Source organism: Channa argus, chromosome 2 (genome assembly GCF_033026475.1).
Source record: "Channa argus isolate prfri chromosome 2, Channa argus male v1.0, whole genome shotgun sequence".
NCBI lineage: Eukaryota > Metazoa > Chordata > Actinopteri > Anabantiformes > Channidae > Channa > Channa argus.
The window spans coordinates 14,536,731-14,554,728 of NC_090198.1; the positions used below are offsets into that span (position 1 = coordinate 14,536,731).

General features: G+C 37.4%; 1 protein-coding gene across 1 annotated transcript; it reads right to left on the minus strand.

Moving 5' to 3' along the window:
• Positions 1-878: 878 nt before the first annotated feature.
• Positions 879-14,014, minus strand: muc15 (mucin 15, cell surface associated). The gene is made up of 4 exons (XM_067495657.1): positions 13,858-14,014; positions 8,640-9,384; positions 4,876-5,046; positions 879-2,686 (listed from the first exon to the last, which is right to left on the minus strand). Exons 2-4 carry the CDS (start codon positions 9,367-9,369, stop codon positions 2,571-2,573), a joined length of 1,017 nt encoding a protein of 338 aa, XP_067351758.1. The 5' UTR covers positions 9,370-9,384; positions 13,858-14,014; the 3' UTR covers positions 879-2,570.
• Between the last annotated feature and the right edge of the window lie 3,984 nt (positions 14,015-17,998).

Consider the following 17,998-nt stretch of genomic DNA (forward strand, 5'->3'; position numbering starts at 1 on the left):
TAGTTAAAGCTGTATCATGAAAGAAGAAATATGTGAACACACGTGAACGTTGCCGTGTTCTCTGGGCAAAAGCTCATTTAATATGGTCTGAGGCAAAATGAAAAACTGTTCTGGGGTCAGATGAATCAAAATTGAAATTATTTTTGGAAATCATGGATGCTGAGGAGAGGGACCATCCAGCTTGTTTTGTAGCAGACAGTCCAAAACCCTGCATCTCTGATGGTATGGGGGTGCATTAGTGCCTATGGTGTGGGCAGCTTAAACATCTGGAAAGATTGATGACCATCAATGCTGAAAAGTACAACAAGGTTTTAGAGCAACATATGCTCCCATCCAGAGAAGGTCACTTACAGGGAAGGCCTTGAATATTTCAGCAAGACCATGCTAAACCACATACTGTCCCCATCACAGCAGCATGGCTATGCAGGAAAAGAGCCCTGGTGCTGAACTGGGCTGCCTGCAGTCCAGATCTTCCACCAATAGAAAACATTTGGCACATCATAAAACAAAAAATCCAGCAACAAAGGCCCAGAATTGTTGAACAGCTAGAGTCCTGCATCAGACAAGTATGGGACAACATTCCTCTCCTAAAACTTTAGAAACTGGCCTTATAACTTCCCAGACATTTACAGACAGTTTTTAAAGGAAGAGGGGATGGTACACAATGTTAAACATCCCCCTCTTCCCACTTTTTTGGGATGTGTTGCTGCCATCAAAATGAGCTAATATTTTCCACGATATGCTAAAATGTCTCAGATTCAGCATCTGATATGTTGTTTGTGTTATATTATGAATAAAATATGGGTTGATGACATTTGCAAATTGTTGCATTCTGTTTTTATTTAGGTTTTACACACTGTCCAAACTTTTTTTGAATTGGGGTTAGAATATGTACATTGTTTTACCAGGACTTTGCTGTGAGTTAATTGAATTCAGCAACTTGCCAGACAATCACCTAATAAACTGTTATGCTTAATTAAAACAAACACAACCTGTCTATGTCTATTTTGATGAATGAAAAAAGTCATGTGAAAGCATCTTTTATTGAATCCCAAAATAAAGAGAACATTTTTCAGGGTTTAGCTGTTTATTTTTCAAGAAGTGGTATCCAGTGTAAACGTCTCCTATTATCCATCTGCCCTTCAATATTTTGGCAGTAATCAATGCAATTCTTTAAGCTGCTAAGCAAAATGCTTCTCAAGCTGATTGATATTTAAAATTATAGTGAGGAAAGAAGCAGACCGCTGAACCATCTAACACCCACATCCAAACCCCCCCCCAAAAAAAAGAAAAAAAAAACATCTGAGAGTTATTGTTGGCAGTTTAGGCTGAGCTGGGGCACATTTCAACTGTAATCAGGACCCATATTGATGGAATGTGGGCTTCACTCATGTACTAATAAGTGAAAGGAACTAGTATATTGAAACATGTATTCTGGATGCATTTCCTCAACGTGCATAATTTCATAAATGTTTATAGGAAAGAAATGATTAGTTTAAGTTGTGAACAATCATAAATATCATCATACCAATGTACTGAGGATCCAGACGTTGTCACAAACATAAAGCAAATGTAGGAGAAAAATAAAGTGCATTTTAAAGTATGTTTTAATTACGATGTAAAAATGCAGCAGGAAAATCTGTGTAACTCTCTAAGGTGCACAGTGTCGTTACAAGAACCCCCAATAGCTGTTTGGACACCTGGAGGTCAGACGATTTGAGCTCTATGTTATGATGATATATTTGTTGCTACCGAGTGCTGTTGAGACCAAATGCACAACTCCCTTCCTGAATACCAAAATCTACACCTATGAATGACAAAACAGCATCCAGCCTCCCTCGTGTAGAAAAACAAACTCTAGTCTTTGGTTTGACGATTCTATTCTCAGTTGTGGAATATCTGGAAGCACAGTTTAAATTTAACTTCGTATTGCTTTCAGTGTTCTATAACAGCAGGTTCAATGGATAAAGTTAGTGTTCACTGAATCTGAATTTTTATTTTGTGAAGACCTTCAACAGGCCAGCTACATCACCATTATTTAGGCTGCAGTACAATATGGCTGCAGTCTTGTTAGTAACAAATAGTAAATGAACCCAGAATTAATGTCTACTTTTTCTCTTTAGCTGATTCCATGCTAATGTCTTTGATTTAGTTGTATTTATCAAATATATGTCTTCTTTTCTCTCAAAAATAATAAAAACAATTAACCCAAAAGACATAACACATTTTACATTTTAACATTTCTTAATTGACAGCAAGACATATTATTTATTGGGAAATTATTGATTAGTTTCTTTTTGGCAACATACATGCATGCATACATAGATGGCTGAAATTAAATTTTGGCTGTTGCAGTGTAGTCTCTATTTTAATGCAATAAATCAATTCAACATAATGCATAATTAGATACAAATATTGTCTTTCGTGGCTGAAGACAACACTACACAAACTTTCTATCCACAAATGTCACTTGCAGACAGTCTTATTTACAAAACCCCCAAATAATGCTACAAGATGCCCAACTGGAAGACATTCTTTCAAGGGAGACCATGATTTTGGTCTTTCCAGTTTCAGCAGCGTCCTGGAAACTTGGTCATTTGTATGTTGTCTCCCTGGAGGGCTGGGTTGTAAGAGGCCGAACCACCAAAGGCCAAGTCCAGAGGGTCATTGTTGTCTAATCTGTGAACTGGGAATTTGACATGGTAACAGTAAATATTTGGACTGTTCATAATGTTTATTATAGCCTTGTATTGCATTGAAAAGTGGCCAGTGTTTACCTCTGTTAATGCTGGATTTGTCCTGAGTTTGTAACTTGCAAAAAAGGTTAGTAATGAAGAAAAAACCAACTATAAAATGCTTTCATTATGGTTGTAATTCAGCAACTACTATTAATAAACAGCACTTGTGGGTCTAATGTTCTTGGAATTGACCAAATGGCAATGCTTCATACTGATAAACTGTATTTACAGTCCAGCTATGCACACTGTTTTTTTAATAATTTAAAACTCCCACAGATTCTTTATTTACCTCTTCACCTGCAAGTATTGAATGCAACAGCCCCACACCCAATATCTGAAGCTTTTTGAGCGTAATTTTAGGAAATGTAGGAAATCACTACACCTAACTGAGGTGGGAGTAAACAAGGCAGATCGCTGCTGAGTGGGTACACCGAAGAAGTAAATTACACTTAACCACAAAATAACAACTGCAACACAGAGATAGGGTTGCCAGCCCTCCAGGATCTACTGAGCAAATTTTGTTTCAATTTCCAAAGAAGAAAAAAAAATAAATAAATCCCAACAGATTCTTTAACAGGCTGATGTTATAATGAACTACAAACAAAAGCAGTAAATAATTCAGGAAATATGATGGGGGTTTACTGGACCCTTGAATTTTCAATTTTAAAGTATTTTGCCAATTTTTTTTTTTTTTTTATTGTCCTAAGAATAGAATGTGGTGTGTGTTGTAAATAAGACAAATGTGTTATTCTGGGCTACAAATAAAGCGCCTTCCTTTGAACAGTACATGGTATCATGCAGCGTGCATTAGCAAAGGCCAAAGTCAAACTGAATTTTTAATAATTGATTAAATAATTACGATGGCTTTCTTAATATATAAACTTGGGGTTACACACTTTCTAAGTCATATCAGGTTTAACTATTGTTAATAAAGTTCCTTTTTTTTAAGGATTCTTAAAAAATAATGAGCTATTAGCAACAGTCAGTCAAGTGTAATTACAAATGTTAGTAAATTATTCCAAAAATCCATCAAGCAGTTGTAAATGTTCCATAACAGATTCTGTTGGAAATGCCCTGCAGCTTTTCCAGAGGGTAGGCAGTCAAATATTAGAGAGGTTTCCTCATAAATTAAGGATCTAAAAAGAAAAGGTTAAGGCTGGAGAAGGTTTTTCGACCTTAACAGCATAACTGATCTTGATTGACTCCACTAAATTACATTTGTAAATGACGTTTCAACCATTAGGCCATTAATTGAAGCCTACAGTTCAAAGACAACTGAAGTCTTCAAAAAGAACCGAAAATGTTTTTCTTTTTAATCTATGTCAGTGCCAGTACATTGTTAAAGTTAAATGTTGTCTATTGTTACATTATCTTAACGACAATATAATGTTAAATTATAGTTAATGTGTACAATTGCAGAGCTGGTAATTATGCTGGAGCATTTTGTTTTGGCAGATTTCTTTTGTTTCAAAATGAAAGAATCTTTAAATAGCACAGGGCGTCTCCAGGATATGTTCACAATAGCATTCTGTTGCTTCTCCAGTGTTTTTTTAATACGTGCAGGAAACAGGCTTTAGCGCCTGCTATTTAGGATGGAATCTACTGCGTCTTAAATATAAGAAGTTCAATAACACTCTAATGTCTGTACAGTATGTACTGTAATACTTTGTGGGGCTGAAGACAGAAACTTGTTAGCTTAGCATAACGACTGTATGGAACAAAATATCAGCACCTCTAAAGGTAATTAAGATTATATTATTATATATCTTTTTTGTTTAATGCAAATAAAAAATAATGTGTAAGGAGGACAATTCACTGGTATTGGATTTATGTTTCAGACAGTTTCCAAAAATGTTGAATTAGTGAGAAATAATTAGTGATTGAGCATGCAAATGTGTGAATAAGTGAGGGAATCCAATTTAGCACAGTTTTACAGCAGCAGTTTGCAATCTGCCACCCACTTACCAGAGGGTGTTTTAATATTGGAAAACTTTGTCAAATCAAGTTGGCAACTCTAATTAAATCCTGATCAAGCAATCACAGATAACAGTGTAATTACACATCCCATGGCATAATATTTCTACAAAACAGCCCATGTTTAGCCTTTAGTTTACAAGGGTGTGTGTGACTAACATACCTGGCTCTGAAGGATAGTCCTCAACAAGTTTCCTGTGAGAGAAACCCTTATCACGTCTGTTTTTCAGCACGATGTACAACACCAGACCCACAGAGATCACAGCCACTGCCGTTCCAAATATAGCTGCCCATGCCACATACCTATTATTGTGGTTTGGATCTGATGCAAAACCTTTATTGAAGGAATGACGGGTCGAAGGGGGTGGGAGATAGAGAGGGAGAGCAATAAATAATTAGTCAACTACAAAATTATAAACTTATCAAGTGGTGTCTTCGACGGCTAATTGTCAGATAATTATGACTGAAATTACTTCTTTAAATTGTGTTTCCTGTGGCACCACTCAGCAAAGATACACATCCCAATTAGAAGGTTGTACAGATTTGTCTGATTTACTCAGTGATAATTAATGCAATTAACATGGCAAAATCATAATTATTTCTTGAATGCATTTGCATATTTTAAAGCTGGATGCTGTGTTTTTCATTTACATAAAGTGAAATGTGACTGAGCATTACCTTACTGTAGTTCACATTATATAACTTTTAACTTTTTGTGCTTGTACAGTAGATTAAATTGCATAGTGAGGCTTCATATTGTGTTAAAAGGGCAGTCATCTGATCAAGAAAAATATACATAGTGACTTTTATTTCCCTTGAATGTATGTGTTTGTTCAAGGCAACTGCTTTGGTAAAATTCTAGCTTCTGACATTGACTGAATTGACTTCAGTATTCTTTGATACAGAAGTGTCTCTGGGCAAGACACTGAACCCCCAACAGTCCTTTGCCATCCCCAGCTGTGCAGTTCCGGTCCAAGCCCGGTAGAAATTGGGGAGGGTTGTGTCAGGAAGGGCATCCAGCATAAAAACTGCCAAATCAACATGCGGACAATGATTCGCTGTAGCGACCCGGAACTCACGGAATAAGCCGAAAGGACAAAAATAACTAAATAGAAAATCCTTTGATACAGAAATACTACATTTGTATTTTATCCAAACGCACACATAAATAATTCAGTGGCTCCGTTTATCTACAAACAGCTCAATCTACTTTCTTGCAAGGATCAATTTACAGTTAACCTGGGACAGGCTGAATAAAAAATTATTTTTCATACACTATATTTCAGTTCTTGTTTGGGTTTTTTAAATTTATTTAATTAATTTTGTTTCATTTCAAAGTAGAGACACGTCTTTCTTCTTGGTTACAAATGTATCAGTACTTATCCAAGCAGCTTCTTCTGTCTGAATAAAGTGGCTAGGGAACCCAGTTATATCCTCCAGAGTAGGCTTTGTTCCTCCCTGGTCCAAATAGGCTCCTTAAGGTGGGAACAGGGTGGAGTCATCAAGATGTAACGTTTTTGACCCTAAGCCCCCTAAACCCCTAAAATGGGGGTAGCGAGGTGTAGCCCTCTTGGTGGATGTGTGAAGTGGACTTAATCTTCCTGGGGATGGATGAAAGGGCAGCATGAAAAATGGGAGACAGGTTGTGAGTGAGGCCTCCTCTTCTGCTGAAAGAAGAATATAAATGGCTCCACGTACTCCTCTTATACCATCTGTCTTCTCTGTCCAAAATGTGGACATTGTTAACCTCAAATCATTGTCCTTCAGGTGTAGGTACAATGCTGGTTCTGGGCCTGAGGTGGACATCCTCTTGTGTAGAGGCTGTTTGGTTTCTTCAATGTAGAGCTCTGAGCTCTCTTCTTGTGTTTAGGTGTCATTCGGTTGGACAAGTCTTTGTCTCAGTGTGTTGGTGGGTTTGAAGTGAACAAGTATGCAATGTTTTCTGAAGATCCTTTTGAGCTTCTCTGACAATATGGCCAGATGAAACCACCCTGTTCCCACATCCCAGCTTAACGAGCCTATTCAGGCCTGAGTCTCCTAGCCACTTTATCCAGACTGAATGGGAATCTTCACCGACATTCTGTTGCTGGAAAAACATTTTAAGTTAGAATGTGGTTATTTTACACTGCTTTCCTTTGAATGTTGGCTTTCAAATAAGCTTATCATAAACATCTCACAGTTGAGGTTATTGTAAGTCATGTTAGCTTTCCAAATGATATTTCCAGTTTTTCACACATGGACTTTTTATTTAGATGTGCATTTATTAGGGCTGTCAAATGATTAAAAAGTAATCAAACTTATAACATGCTCTGTGATTAATTAATCAAAATTAAACGCATGCATACATTTTTGCTTGAAAAGTATTTAAAAAATATTTCAAATCAATTTAATATTGGCAGATGTGTGAATCCATAAATATTTGACACATTTTAAAGTTCAGTGTTTCTTTTATTTGAGAATGAGAACTTATCACTGTAAGCTTGGGATCACCATGGTGGATCATGTGACTGCACACATTGATTTGGCACAGGTTTTTAACACAGGATGTCCTACCTTAACCGACCCTCCCCAGTTTTTACCAGGCTTGGGACCAGTGCTACATCGTGCAGTAGTTTGCACAATCTCAGTAGGTGGGGTTGGAGTTTAAGATGTGCTACAAACCACTGACCAACGAACCTATGGTCGAAAGGCAGTGTTCATTTTTTAACACATGAATATTTCTGGTATTAAATAATTAGAATGAATATGTATTTTCACAGCCCTGATATTTATCTATCTAGCTATACATGATCTGTAGCTCAGGGACAACACAGAGAGACATACACAGACAGACAAACATTCACACCTACAGACAATTTAGGGTCACCAATTAACCTGACATGCATGTCTTTAGACTGTGGAAGGAAACTTAGTAGTGTAGCATTATTATAAAACATGGTTAAAGCTAACTTAGAAGCTAAAGTCTGTGTTAATTTATTCTATCAAGCTCAATGAGCTGAGGTGAGTGAAATAAAATACTTTTATTTTCGTGTTGTCAGTGAAGGCATAGTGGAGTTGTAGCCTCATATTTATGAACTCTATGTTTATCTGCGCTCAGTCGTCTGTGCTTTTGTAGAGTTTTTGTGTACACGCGGTGCCAGTCACAGTAACTGTGGAGCAGTGTTTCCTCTCTGTTTTGCCTGCAGTTTCACAACTGTTTCCCCGCTGTTTATTGCCATCATCTGTTAGTATTATGTCCTGCTGCCACATCTGTCCATGTGATGTGAGTTTTATTTTAATCCCTACCTTGCACCAGCTCTCTAAAGGTCTTTTTTTTTCCCTTCTTGCAGCGTTGTCAGTAGTCAGCCTGCCCACATACATTTTGCAGTAAAAGTAGCTTTTTGAATAGATCTCACGCCCCTGGAAAGAAGCAGCACCTCTTAGACCCCAGTCAGTAACCACCTCCTTTCATTTGTTTTGTTTTTTTGGGGGGGTGGCCATTATAACAGAGCTTCATTGTGCGGCTGAGAAGGTGATTGTAACAGACCCCATATAGATAAGACCTGAAACCCCATCCACCCTTTTCCCTGAAAGAAGGGGCATTTGTCCTCTGTCAGTGGGGAAAAGATGCAGGCAAATGTAGGTCAGGGAAAGGGCAGGAAAAAAGCTTGTGTAAAACAATCAGCAGTGACATATGAGCAGTGAGTATAAGTTAAATTAAAACCTGATCTGGGATCTACAAATGGCTTTGTACCACTTTTCTTGCCTTCCACTGTACAGTAGCACTTACTGTGAAATATGTCACACCTTCTTACACAACATAAAAGCCAGTGTTATTTTTTTTCCTGGTAGCAATTACGATTGTTACATATTTAGGAAGACATTAAACAGTTTTCCGGGCATAGACAAGTGGAACAGACGTTAATGCACATGAAACTGCAGCAGTACCTCTTTCTGAGCTGCCCCCTAGAGCTGCATCTTTGTCTGTCATGTTGGCCTTCACCGGTGTGTTCACAGCAGTGGTAGTCATGGTCACAGTGCTGATTTCTGTGGTCTCAGGAAGGAACACAGTTGTGGATGAAATGGTGATGGTAGATGTCTCGTTTATCTCTGGCATCGTTGTCATCCCTACAGTTGTTGTCCCATTTGATTCTGTGCTGTTGGTTAATTCTGGAGCCAGACTTGGTGACTGCAAATCAGTGAGATTAGAATTATTTGGACTAAAAGGAGTGGTGGAGAGTTGAGGAGTGTTGGTTGAGTTATGAGATTCCTCTTCAGCATCTGTATTGTTGATATGGGTTGAGTTTGTGGGAACTGTAGTTGTAGGAGTTGGTGAAACTGAGGTGCCTGGAAATTTAGGTTCCTGAGTTGTGTCATTTTGAGCAAAATCGTCACCCATATAATCAGATGTTTCATTTGTGCTATTATCTTGGTCAGTCAGAAACTGTTCCTCCTCAGTCATAAATCCCATAGAGCCAGACGGTATTCCACTGCTTGATTCCATAGCCATTGTTTTCTCTTCTTTAGCTGTGGCTTTTGGGGTTCCAGCTGGTAGGTCACGGAGCCAGCTTTTATCAATTGTAATCCCAGGAGAATCAGTTGATTCTTGGAGCGATGCCAGTTGAAAGGCTTGGATAAACAGAAGGAGCCACGCTGTGATTTTTAAATACGCTTCCATTTTCCCCTTTTCACTCTAAAACACAAGAGACAGCAAATGTCCAAAATTTGAGCACTTAGAAAACAACAGTGTGACAGTGCATTTAAACAATCACATAGCACTTGAGATGAGTACCCAGTAATTAATGTGCATTGTGCATCGAATATTATTTAAGCATAAATTAGTGTCTGTGTTCTAATATCATTAATCTGAACAACTTTTTTATCATCATAACAAAATAGGTCAATGTTTTGAATATGTTTGTCTGGTGTTAATAACTGTAACTGTAACATCAACTTTTCCCTAAGTTGTATTATTTTTTTTCATATTAGTTAAATTAAATTTCTGTGTACTTGTACAATGACAATAATTGGAATTGTATTCTTTTCTATTAAACAGCAGTCGTGGCAATAAAAAGTCACAATAATTTCAAGAGTTTTCGCTACATTCGTCTTTATCGTACTCTGGCAGAAATGTGCAAAATTCACATTTGAAATTTGACAAAACAACCAGGTGTGAATACTTGTATCATACAGTTGCCACAAACCCGTTTCCACTACTTTATCGAGATTTACATGTCGACCTCGACAGTTCAAAGTTTCAGCGCAAGTGAGTGAGATTTTTCTGCAGAGGTCAGTTTTGTCAACTTTTGTTGCCAAGAGCAAGAGTGAACTGACCTGCATGACAAATAATAAAAGTGTTCAGAGATTTGACAGTTTCTACATTTATAGTACTGTCTAGTGTCATGTTGGTGTAGACCATGCAATACAGTTGAGAACTACCTAACAGTACATAAATAAAAATACAAAAATGGACCGTAAGTAGAAACTGCACTGTTAATTTTTGCTTGATTTAGCATCGGCCAACTGGCAAGAATTTGATTGTCAGGTTAAATCGTTAAAAGTGTTATATTTATCTTCTATAGCTATAGCGTCTATAATCATGGTTTATTGACATCACTTTAAATAAGTAGCAGAGTAAAGTACAAAAAATAGGTAAAGCTGCAAAAATAACAAATGATTATAACCTTAATTTGCCAAGAACAAGAGTTAATATGTCATGCAATGCATATAACATGTGGCAGTTTATGCATGTAACTATGCAAACATGCATTCACTAAGGGTTTGTGTGCGATCGCTCCTAATCCATGGAAACAGTCTCATTATTTAATGATTAAATATTGTATTAATTGGAAATCCATCCCTTGTAATTTTGAGTCACACCGTAAAGAGCTTAGGTGTATTCTCTTAAGTGTATTTTTTCTGCTTTCTCCCAGTGAATGAGGAGTCTGTTTTCCTTGCTCCTCTCTGGATAAGCGCCATCAGGATAGAGCCACAGGTGTTAAATTAGTGTTCGTCACAGCCTTCAAACTCTCCTCATGTGCATCAACACATGTCTGTCTGTCCCCAGTTTTCAAAAGCACAAAATCACATGCTTTAACACCACAGGTCATCTGCATTGACACAAAAACCATAATAATGCCCTTTTACTACTTATCCTTTCCCACCTCTTGTTTTTCTAGGAATTGCGCAGTTGATGGTGCCGTGAACATGGGTCAAAACATCATGAATGGCTGCTAATTCTAGCACAGTTGTGAGCATTTTTACACAGCATGTTACTACAGTTCAACATATCCCCGACATAATCTCCAGTGAGAAATGGGACTTTCGGACAGTGTGAATTTATACAGGTGCAGTGTGAGCCATGTGTTCTCCCCTGGGCTTCACAACACACAAATGACTGCAGCTCCAGTTATTCTCTGATCTAACACTTTGTACAGAATGGAATTTTTTTCATTGTCAGTGCAAAAGGCTCCATCTGCTTTGTGTATAGTTGTTCCCTGCGGTAACTGAGGTTTGGACATGCAACATTTCTGGTTTTACCTGTCGAAACACATTATGGTGCCAATAAAGGTGCTTCTTTCTAAAAAAAAAAAAAAAAAACCTCTTTCACTTACCGCAGTGGATAGAAAAAGTTTGGACTTGCAAATGCAAATGACTTCTCGGCCATTTCACACTTCCAAAAAAAGAAACTACTGTTTCTAAATGAGCATGGAAACATGCAATTGTACTGATTTTCAAAAGCTGAATGAGAATGTTGTGGTCAGTTTCTCAACAAGCTTGTTTATTGCCGACACATGAGTCATGTCTCTGTGTTTTTTTTTTTTTGTTTTGTTTTTTTTTTGCTTTGTGAAAAAGAATGGCTGTTAATTGAGCAGCCTGCTGGGTACAGTAAATGCAGGATCAATCAAACTGCTCACGTTTTTACCGCTAAGAACACATTGTTTAAATAAAATGGCCGGTGAACACTTTAGAGCTTCTAACACTGAAGTGCTGAAAATAAAAAAACTGGAATAAACTGACCAGTTCATTTGCACTCAAAGGTTAAAGGTTCAGGCTGAGGAACTGGCAGAAAATGGCTTATTAGCATCTTCTCTGTGTTTTAAAGTCAAAAGTAGAGTTGAAAATTGGTTTCAGTAAGAAAACAGAATTTTGTGGAGGCCTGTTTGAAGATTCAGCAGGTTCTAGTTTTGGATTCTGGTCCTGTTTCGAACATATGTGACAGCTGGGAAGCATTCTTAATTAATAAAATCTAGTGAATTGCAGATAGTTCTAATTTATGCCTTTAACCATAGTTGCGTCTACAAAACAGCAGCTAAAGTATTCTAGTGTGAAGTCGTCTACCTTGTCGAATTGAAACTGAAAACCGTATTTCTCACAAATCTTAAATAATGAATAACATTAACATACAGCATTGCTAATTACCTGTTCAATTCTAATTTGAAAAACAATGCGGACCTCATCAAAAGACAACTTTCAACTTTATGTACATTTATATTTTACGTGTAAATTTCACTAACTTTATCTAATTTCAGCAGTATTCTTTGAAGCTCCTTTTCAGTCACTCAATAGATCGAGTTCATTTCTAAATGGAACTTTTTGTGGGGACAACATGGTGTCCTCTTACCTAAGAAGCCTATCTTGTAATTTGCAACCTCTTTTATTGCATTTCCTCAGCCTCCTTCTCCCCACGTTTCCTGTTTGTCCACTGTTTACACACAATAAGTTTGTGTAATGGAACAACTCACAAAATAACTTTGCATATATGCATACATAATAATAAGCCTTTAACTGGAAGAGTGTGTGAAGAGTGAATTCAAGCAAATTGAACAATTTGTGGAAAAGAAAAGGGAATTTATACTACAGGTGGCTGACATTCAGATGTAAATAAGGCGAATTATTAATGTCAAACCACTTAAACAGACAGCTCAGCAGAGCAAGATCTTTTTTAAATTTGTAATTTGGTTTGGAGGCAATGCTGAAGTAATTTTAGATCCCACCAACTATGGACTATAATAAATCACTTTAAACTTGGCACAAAATGTAGGCCTGTATTGTTGTTATACGCATCTTCACTATTGTGCTCATATTACATAAGTGAATATCAAACCAGCATTTCCTGTTGTTTTAACTCAAGCTGTCATTCCTTCCATTCACCGTCACATTGCTGGGTTGAGCAATACACCTGTTATCGAAGTTACAGCGGTAACCTGTTCTGATGAGAGAATATTTGGCAGAAAAGAAACAAGCAAGAAATTTACCTCTAACTCTCCGTTCGCAGAGTTCCCACTCTGCTGGTCTATTAGAGTCTATATCAGCTACCGCTTCAACAGCTTTGTCAGCCGAGACTCTACAGAACTCCCATATATACACAGATACATATAAAGATTCCCTCAGCCCTCACATACACACACAAACACACACACTAGGATACTATTTACGTGACATTTATGTTCTAAATCAGTCTCATTGGTATAAATTCTCTATGTCACTTTTGCATATCGAATTTACTCTGTCATTTATACTGCATATCTGGTATGTTTTACTTTTACTCAATTGTGAAAATTGGATATATTTGTTAGTGCACCACTTGAACACATTTTTGAGGTACTTGTAGTTCTATTTTATGTTTTTATTATTTTATGGAGCAGCTTTATTTCCTCATTTCAATATAAATCATGTGATATGGTTACAAATTCAGTTTCAAAACTTACGTTAAGGTAATTATGTTAACGTAATTATGAAGTTAACTTCAACCAATATTCCAATGATGTGATTTCAGAAAACAGTGTTTTTACTATTTTTACTTTAGGTTTTTACACATAAAAGGGTTCTAACTATACACTCATTAAAATAAAAAACACTTGTGTAACTGCATTGTATGCATTCCCCAGTTTGATTACTGTATATCATGTCTACTGTAAGTACAGCGTCTCATTGTCTTGGCAACCACGATGAATTCACTCTGCTTACATAATCAGTATAAAGTTTTTTGAGGTATTAACGCTCAACGTTTTCTGCTTGTTTTTTAGTTTAAATTAAAATACAACGGCAAATTTTTTAATAAACTTCGTTGGGCAAAAAACAATCCACAAAATTTAACTGCCACACATTTTGTGAGAAAATGAATGAAGACAAAGAAAGAAATAATTCCTCAGTAAATCCTCACCTTATTCTTAGGCTGTATCAAATGAGAACAGGTGCACAGGCAACAAAATCTCTTCACCGAGCTGCCAGCGTGTGAGAGTGAATCACCAAACGGCCTGGAATGAGATGGGAGAAGGAGGGAGGAGGGAGGAGGGCCCAGCAGAGTGGCATTCAGTGAACAACCTGTTCAACCTGCTTCTACACCTGCCAGCAATAGCAACACGCCCTGAACTGCATCCAGTTACACGCTGTGAAAAGGCCACACAGGACAGGGAGGGAAGTGAATGGACAAGAGAAGGGGAAAAGGGTGGAACAGTTTGTCATTATGTTAGTAGCCCATCTACAGCAAATGGCTTGATTGTGTTCGTTTTTGGTTGCCAGGTAAGCTCTGTGAATTCCCCCAGTGGGTGGAGCCTCTGGCCACAGGTCCTTTGAGCCCTTTTTTTCCTCACGTGGCTCTGGAAACAGCTATTGTCGTCATGGCAACCAAGAGGAGGCTTGTAGCTCGAGTTTCATCCACACCTTTGTACCCGGTCTATATCAGGCTACCAAGTGACCTGTAACTTTGTGAACTCAGAGCCATGCATCAGATGAGCAGGGATTGTTTTTGCTCTGATTTCTCAGTGAAGTGAGTTGTCATTCGAGTGGAGGAGCGCTGTGGATGAAGTGGTACTCAGAGCTGTTGTGCTCTAGTGAGTTCAGAACAAGAACTACTTGTTTTCTTAATGAATCTGAAAAGTTTGGCTAAAAAGCTAATGCTGGGCACACCTACTGTTTGCGAGCATTGTTTACATTCCTGAGGACACTAACACACAATACATATTTTACATTCATACACAAGCATCCACACCCAGTGTTAAGCTGCCTCACTGATAATTAAAATCCAATTTATTTCCAAATTCATCACTAACAGATTCACATTTGTTGTAAAACAACAAAAAAACCTATGAAAACCTTTCTGAATATCTATGGGAGAAAATGTCCTAAATCCTAGTGATGAGCTGCAACCTCACAACTGGAAGGTCCTCAGTTTGATTCTCAACTTGCTCCGGCCTTTCTGTGTAAGAAAGTATGTTCTCAGCGTTCTCTGGTTTCTTCTTAGAGTCCAAAGACATCGTGTTAGGTTACCAATTGATCAGTTAGTATATCACTTCCTGATTACAACTTCTTAAAAGTTGTACTGCTTTTCATTGTGTTTCATGAAAATAAGCGATTTGACCTTTTGTATAGTGATGGCTGTATTTTATTTATTTATCCTGATATCATCATTATTTTTATTTTAACTGTAGTAGGAGCATAAACAATAATAGATTGGTTAGCACAGCCACCTCACAGCTAGGGTTAGTATCCCTGGCTGGCTGTGGCCTTTCTGTGTGATCTCTCTGTGTTTGTGTGGGTTTCCTACGGGTTCTTTGGTTTCCTCCCACAGTCAAAAGACATGCAAGTTATTTTAATTGGTGACTCTAAATTGCCCTTAAATGTGAATATGAGTTAGAATGGCTGTTTGTCTGTGTATGTCTCTCTGTGTTGGCCCTGAGGTAAACTGGCAACCTGTCCAGGATGTATCCCACCTCTCAAACAATGACAGCTGGGATTGGCTCCAGCCCCCCGTGACCCAGAGAGACATTAACATACATGTACGTGCCAAATTACAATTTTTTTAGATTAGTGCAGTGAATATACTTTTATATACTGCTATAAATCAGGTTAACCAGTGGCTGACTGTTCTAGGCACACAGAGTTCCTCACAGACAGCTTGTTGCTGGCCCCTCACATGGCCTGCCACTGTTTGAAGCTAATGGGACCATGTAGCCTCATCGGTGATGTAAATAATAGAAACTTCAAAATCTCAAACAGAAGAGATAAACAGGCTTTAAACATCACCGCAAAACAAAACTGTGCAATAACCATGAAAAAGTAAAACGATGAGGCACTTTGAAACCTAAATACATTATGAAGAACTCCATTACAGAAACATGGCACATTTCTACTGATTCAAGTTTTATGTCAGCTTTCATTCAGTGCTCAGCTGGATAGGAGGTGGGAAATGAGTTTTGTCTTCATATCTGGCAGTTACATTGAAAATTAAATTAGAGGAAATGAATCTGTAAAGTTGACGTTACAAGATGCCATCATTTATGGGTCAGTATCAGAATGCAAATACGGACTGGGAGACAATGTAACATGCAGCACATTATACCCTCCCCATTGTAATGTTCTGTAACTGGATCCAAATAGGCTTTAGAAGAGCACTATTTAGTGTCCTCGTTGGAAAGACATAGGCTAAAAAATAAAGAAGTGACAGTGCTATGAAAGAACATGATATAGGGTGGAAACAGTGAGACGAGTGATGTTTCTATGTACTCTGTATTTCCCTAAAAATTAAGGACAGGCGATACATCAAATATCAGTGCACACCCTGTGTCAGATGCCAGGCTTTAGAATACAGAAAGCTGACTTAATACCCCTAAATGTGGTAACTCTTTGTAGTCATTATCAAAAGCAGACAGTCCATAGACTGCACCAGTTTTCACCAGCATTGTCCCATTTTCTTTTCTACAAACTATTAAAATTGTTATTTAAAATGTTTCATTCATGTGAACATCTATAACAACTGAGTTTCATATTACCTGATATATTTAAATAAAACAAACAAGAGATGACATATTTGGGTTTATTAATCTAGGGCTGTTACTGTTGCAATGTTTTTCAAATGAAAAATGTTGCCAACATGAGGGTTAATATTTTGTGCATTAACTATACTAATAGTCCTTAATCGCAAGATGATACCAATAAAAATGTCTGTCCCTATATTTAAATTATTATAAATCATCCATCCATTGTTACAGATAATCTTCCTCCACACAGAAGGTTTGCACCCAGCTGGGGATGCAAACCCACTAACTTCTAGCTGTGAGGCAGCAGTGGTAACTGCTCTTTCACCTTGGTGCCCAATTACAGGACATGTAATGTTAAATGCAAGTGAAGCATATTCTCCTAAAGGATTGTGCATTTTCTCAGATAAAGGATGGTGAAGCACATACAGTACTGTAGAAACATGTACAGTAGATGTAAACATTTAATTAGGAGCCTTGTTTGTTTAAAAAAATACTTGTCAAAAACTAATTGAAAAATGAATTATCAGGGTGGAGAAAGGATTTATCTTTTAATTTAATCAATCTCTTCTTCCGATTTACAGTATTTTTTCATCTGCTCTGCCATGTAGCAGGATGTCTAACGTACAGAATTAATTCACTTGTGCATTGCTCTGTGCATTCATGTTGCCGCATCAATTCTCCTTCTCAATGTGCAACAGGAAAATGCTGTTTACTGTATAGCTCATACACTTTATGGAATCAAAGAGACTGACAATTTAGTTTCCAGAAAATCCAAAATGGGGAAGATGCAGTTCCTCTTTGCCTATTTTTATCACTTAAATATCTATTTTCTAAGCAGGCTGAAGGCTGATATAACTAATATAACAAAAGCTCAAAGCTCACACACAGCAACTGAAGTAAAAGCCAGAATATGAAGTTTTTACTCAATAATGATTATGTGCTCTGTTTGAGAATTCAGAGATGTAATTTGCCAGCGTATGATTAATAATTCATTAAGATTAGGAAATGCTCACACTGGAATGTTGTGAAATGTCCTTAGTAGTTTTAGGACACTGAGGAAAATAAGTGTTAAAATGTGGCTGAGAGTTTGCAAAGATGTGAGGCTGCTTTGGCTTCATCAGAGAGAGTCAATTTGGGAAAGTGCTGTGAAAGGGAACATGTAATAGCCAGAATGCTCTAATGGGTCGGCATTTATCTGAGTCTTTTGAAAAATCCTTTGGGCTATTGTGTTTAAGGTTAGTTCACTGTAATTACTTGTAAACAGACAGAAAAACAGGTTTCACTGTGTCTATTTTTAAACTAAAAATCTAAAGATATTTGCATTGTGAATATTGAATTAAATTTTCTTGTGAAGAATTGAAATAATTTTCCCTTTTTCCAGTAAGTTTTAAAAAAGCCACGCTCTCAGATGCTTCATATAAACATTAGATTTGATGAGCATTTTCCCTGTACGTTAAGGATTCTCTGGCTCTTTCTGGGCAGAAACAATTTGCAAATCTTTGGAAAGGTATATTATGTAAAACCCAAACTGTGCTTGCTCTCACA

Bases quoted from the DNA above. Each gene is read 5' to 3' on its own strand.
- muc15 (XM_067495657.1), bottom strand. From the start codon at position 9,369: ATGGAAGCGTATTTAAAAATCACAGCGTGGCTCCTTCTGTTTATCCAA. The intron at 5,047-8,639 runs GTACTGCTGCAG...CCTTCAATAAAG, and splicing joins AGGGGGCAGCTCAGAAAGAG to GTTTTGCATCAGATCCAAAC. The intron at 2,687-4,875 runs GTATGTTAGTCA...TCAAATTCCCAG, and splicing joins GGACTATCCTTCAGAGCCAG to TTCACAGATTAGACAACAAT.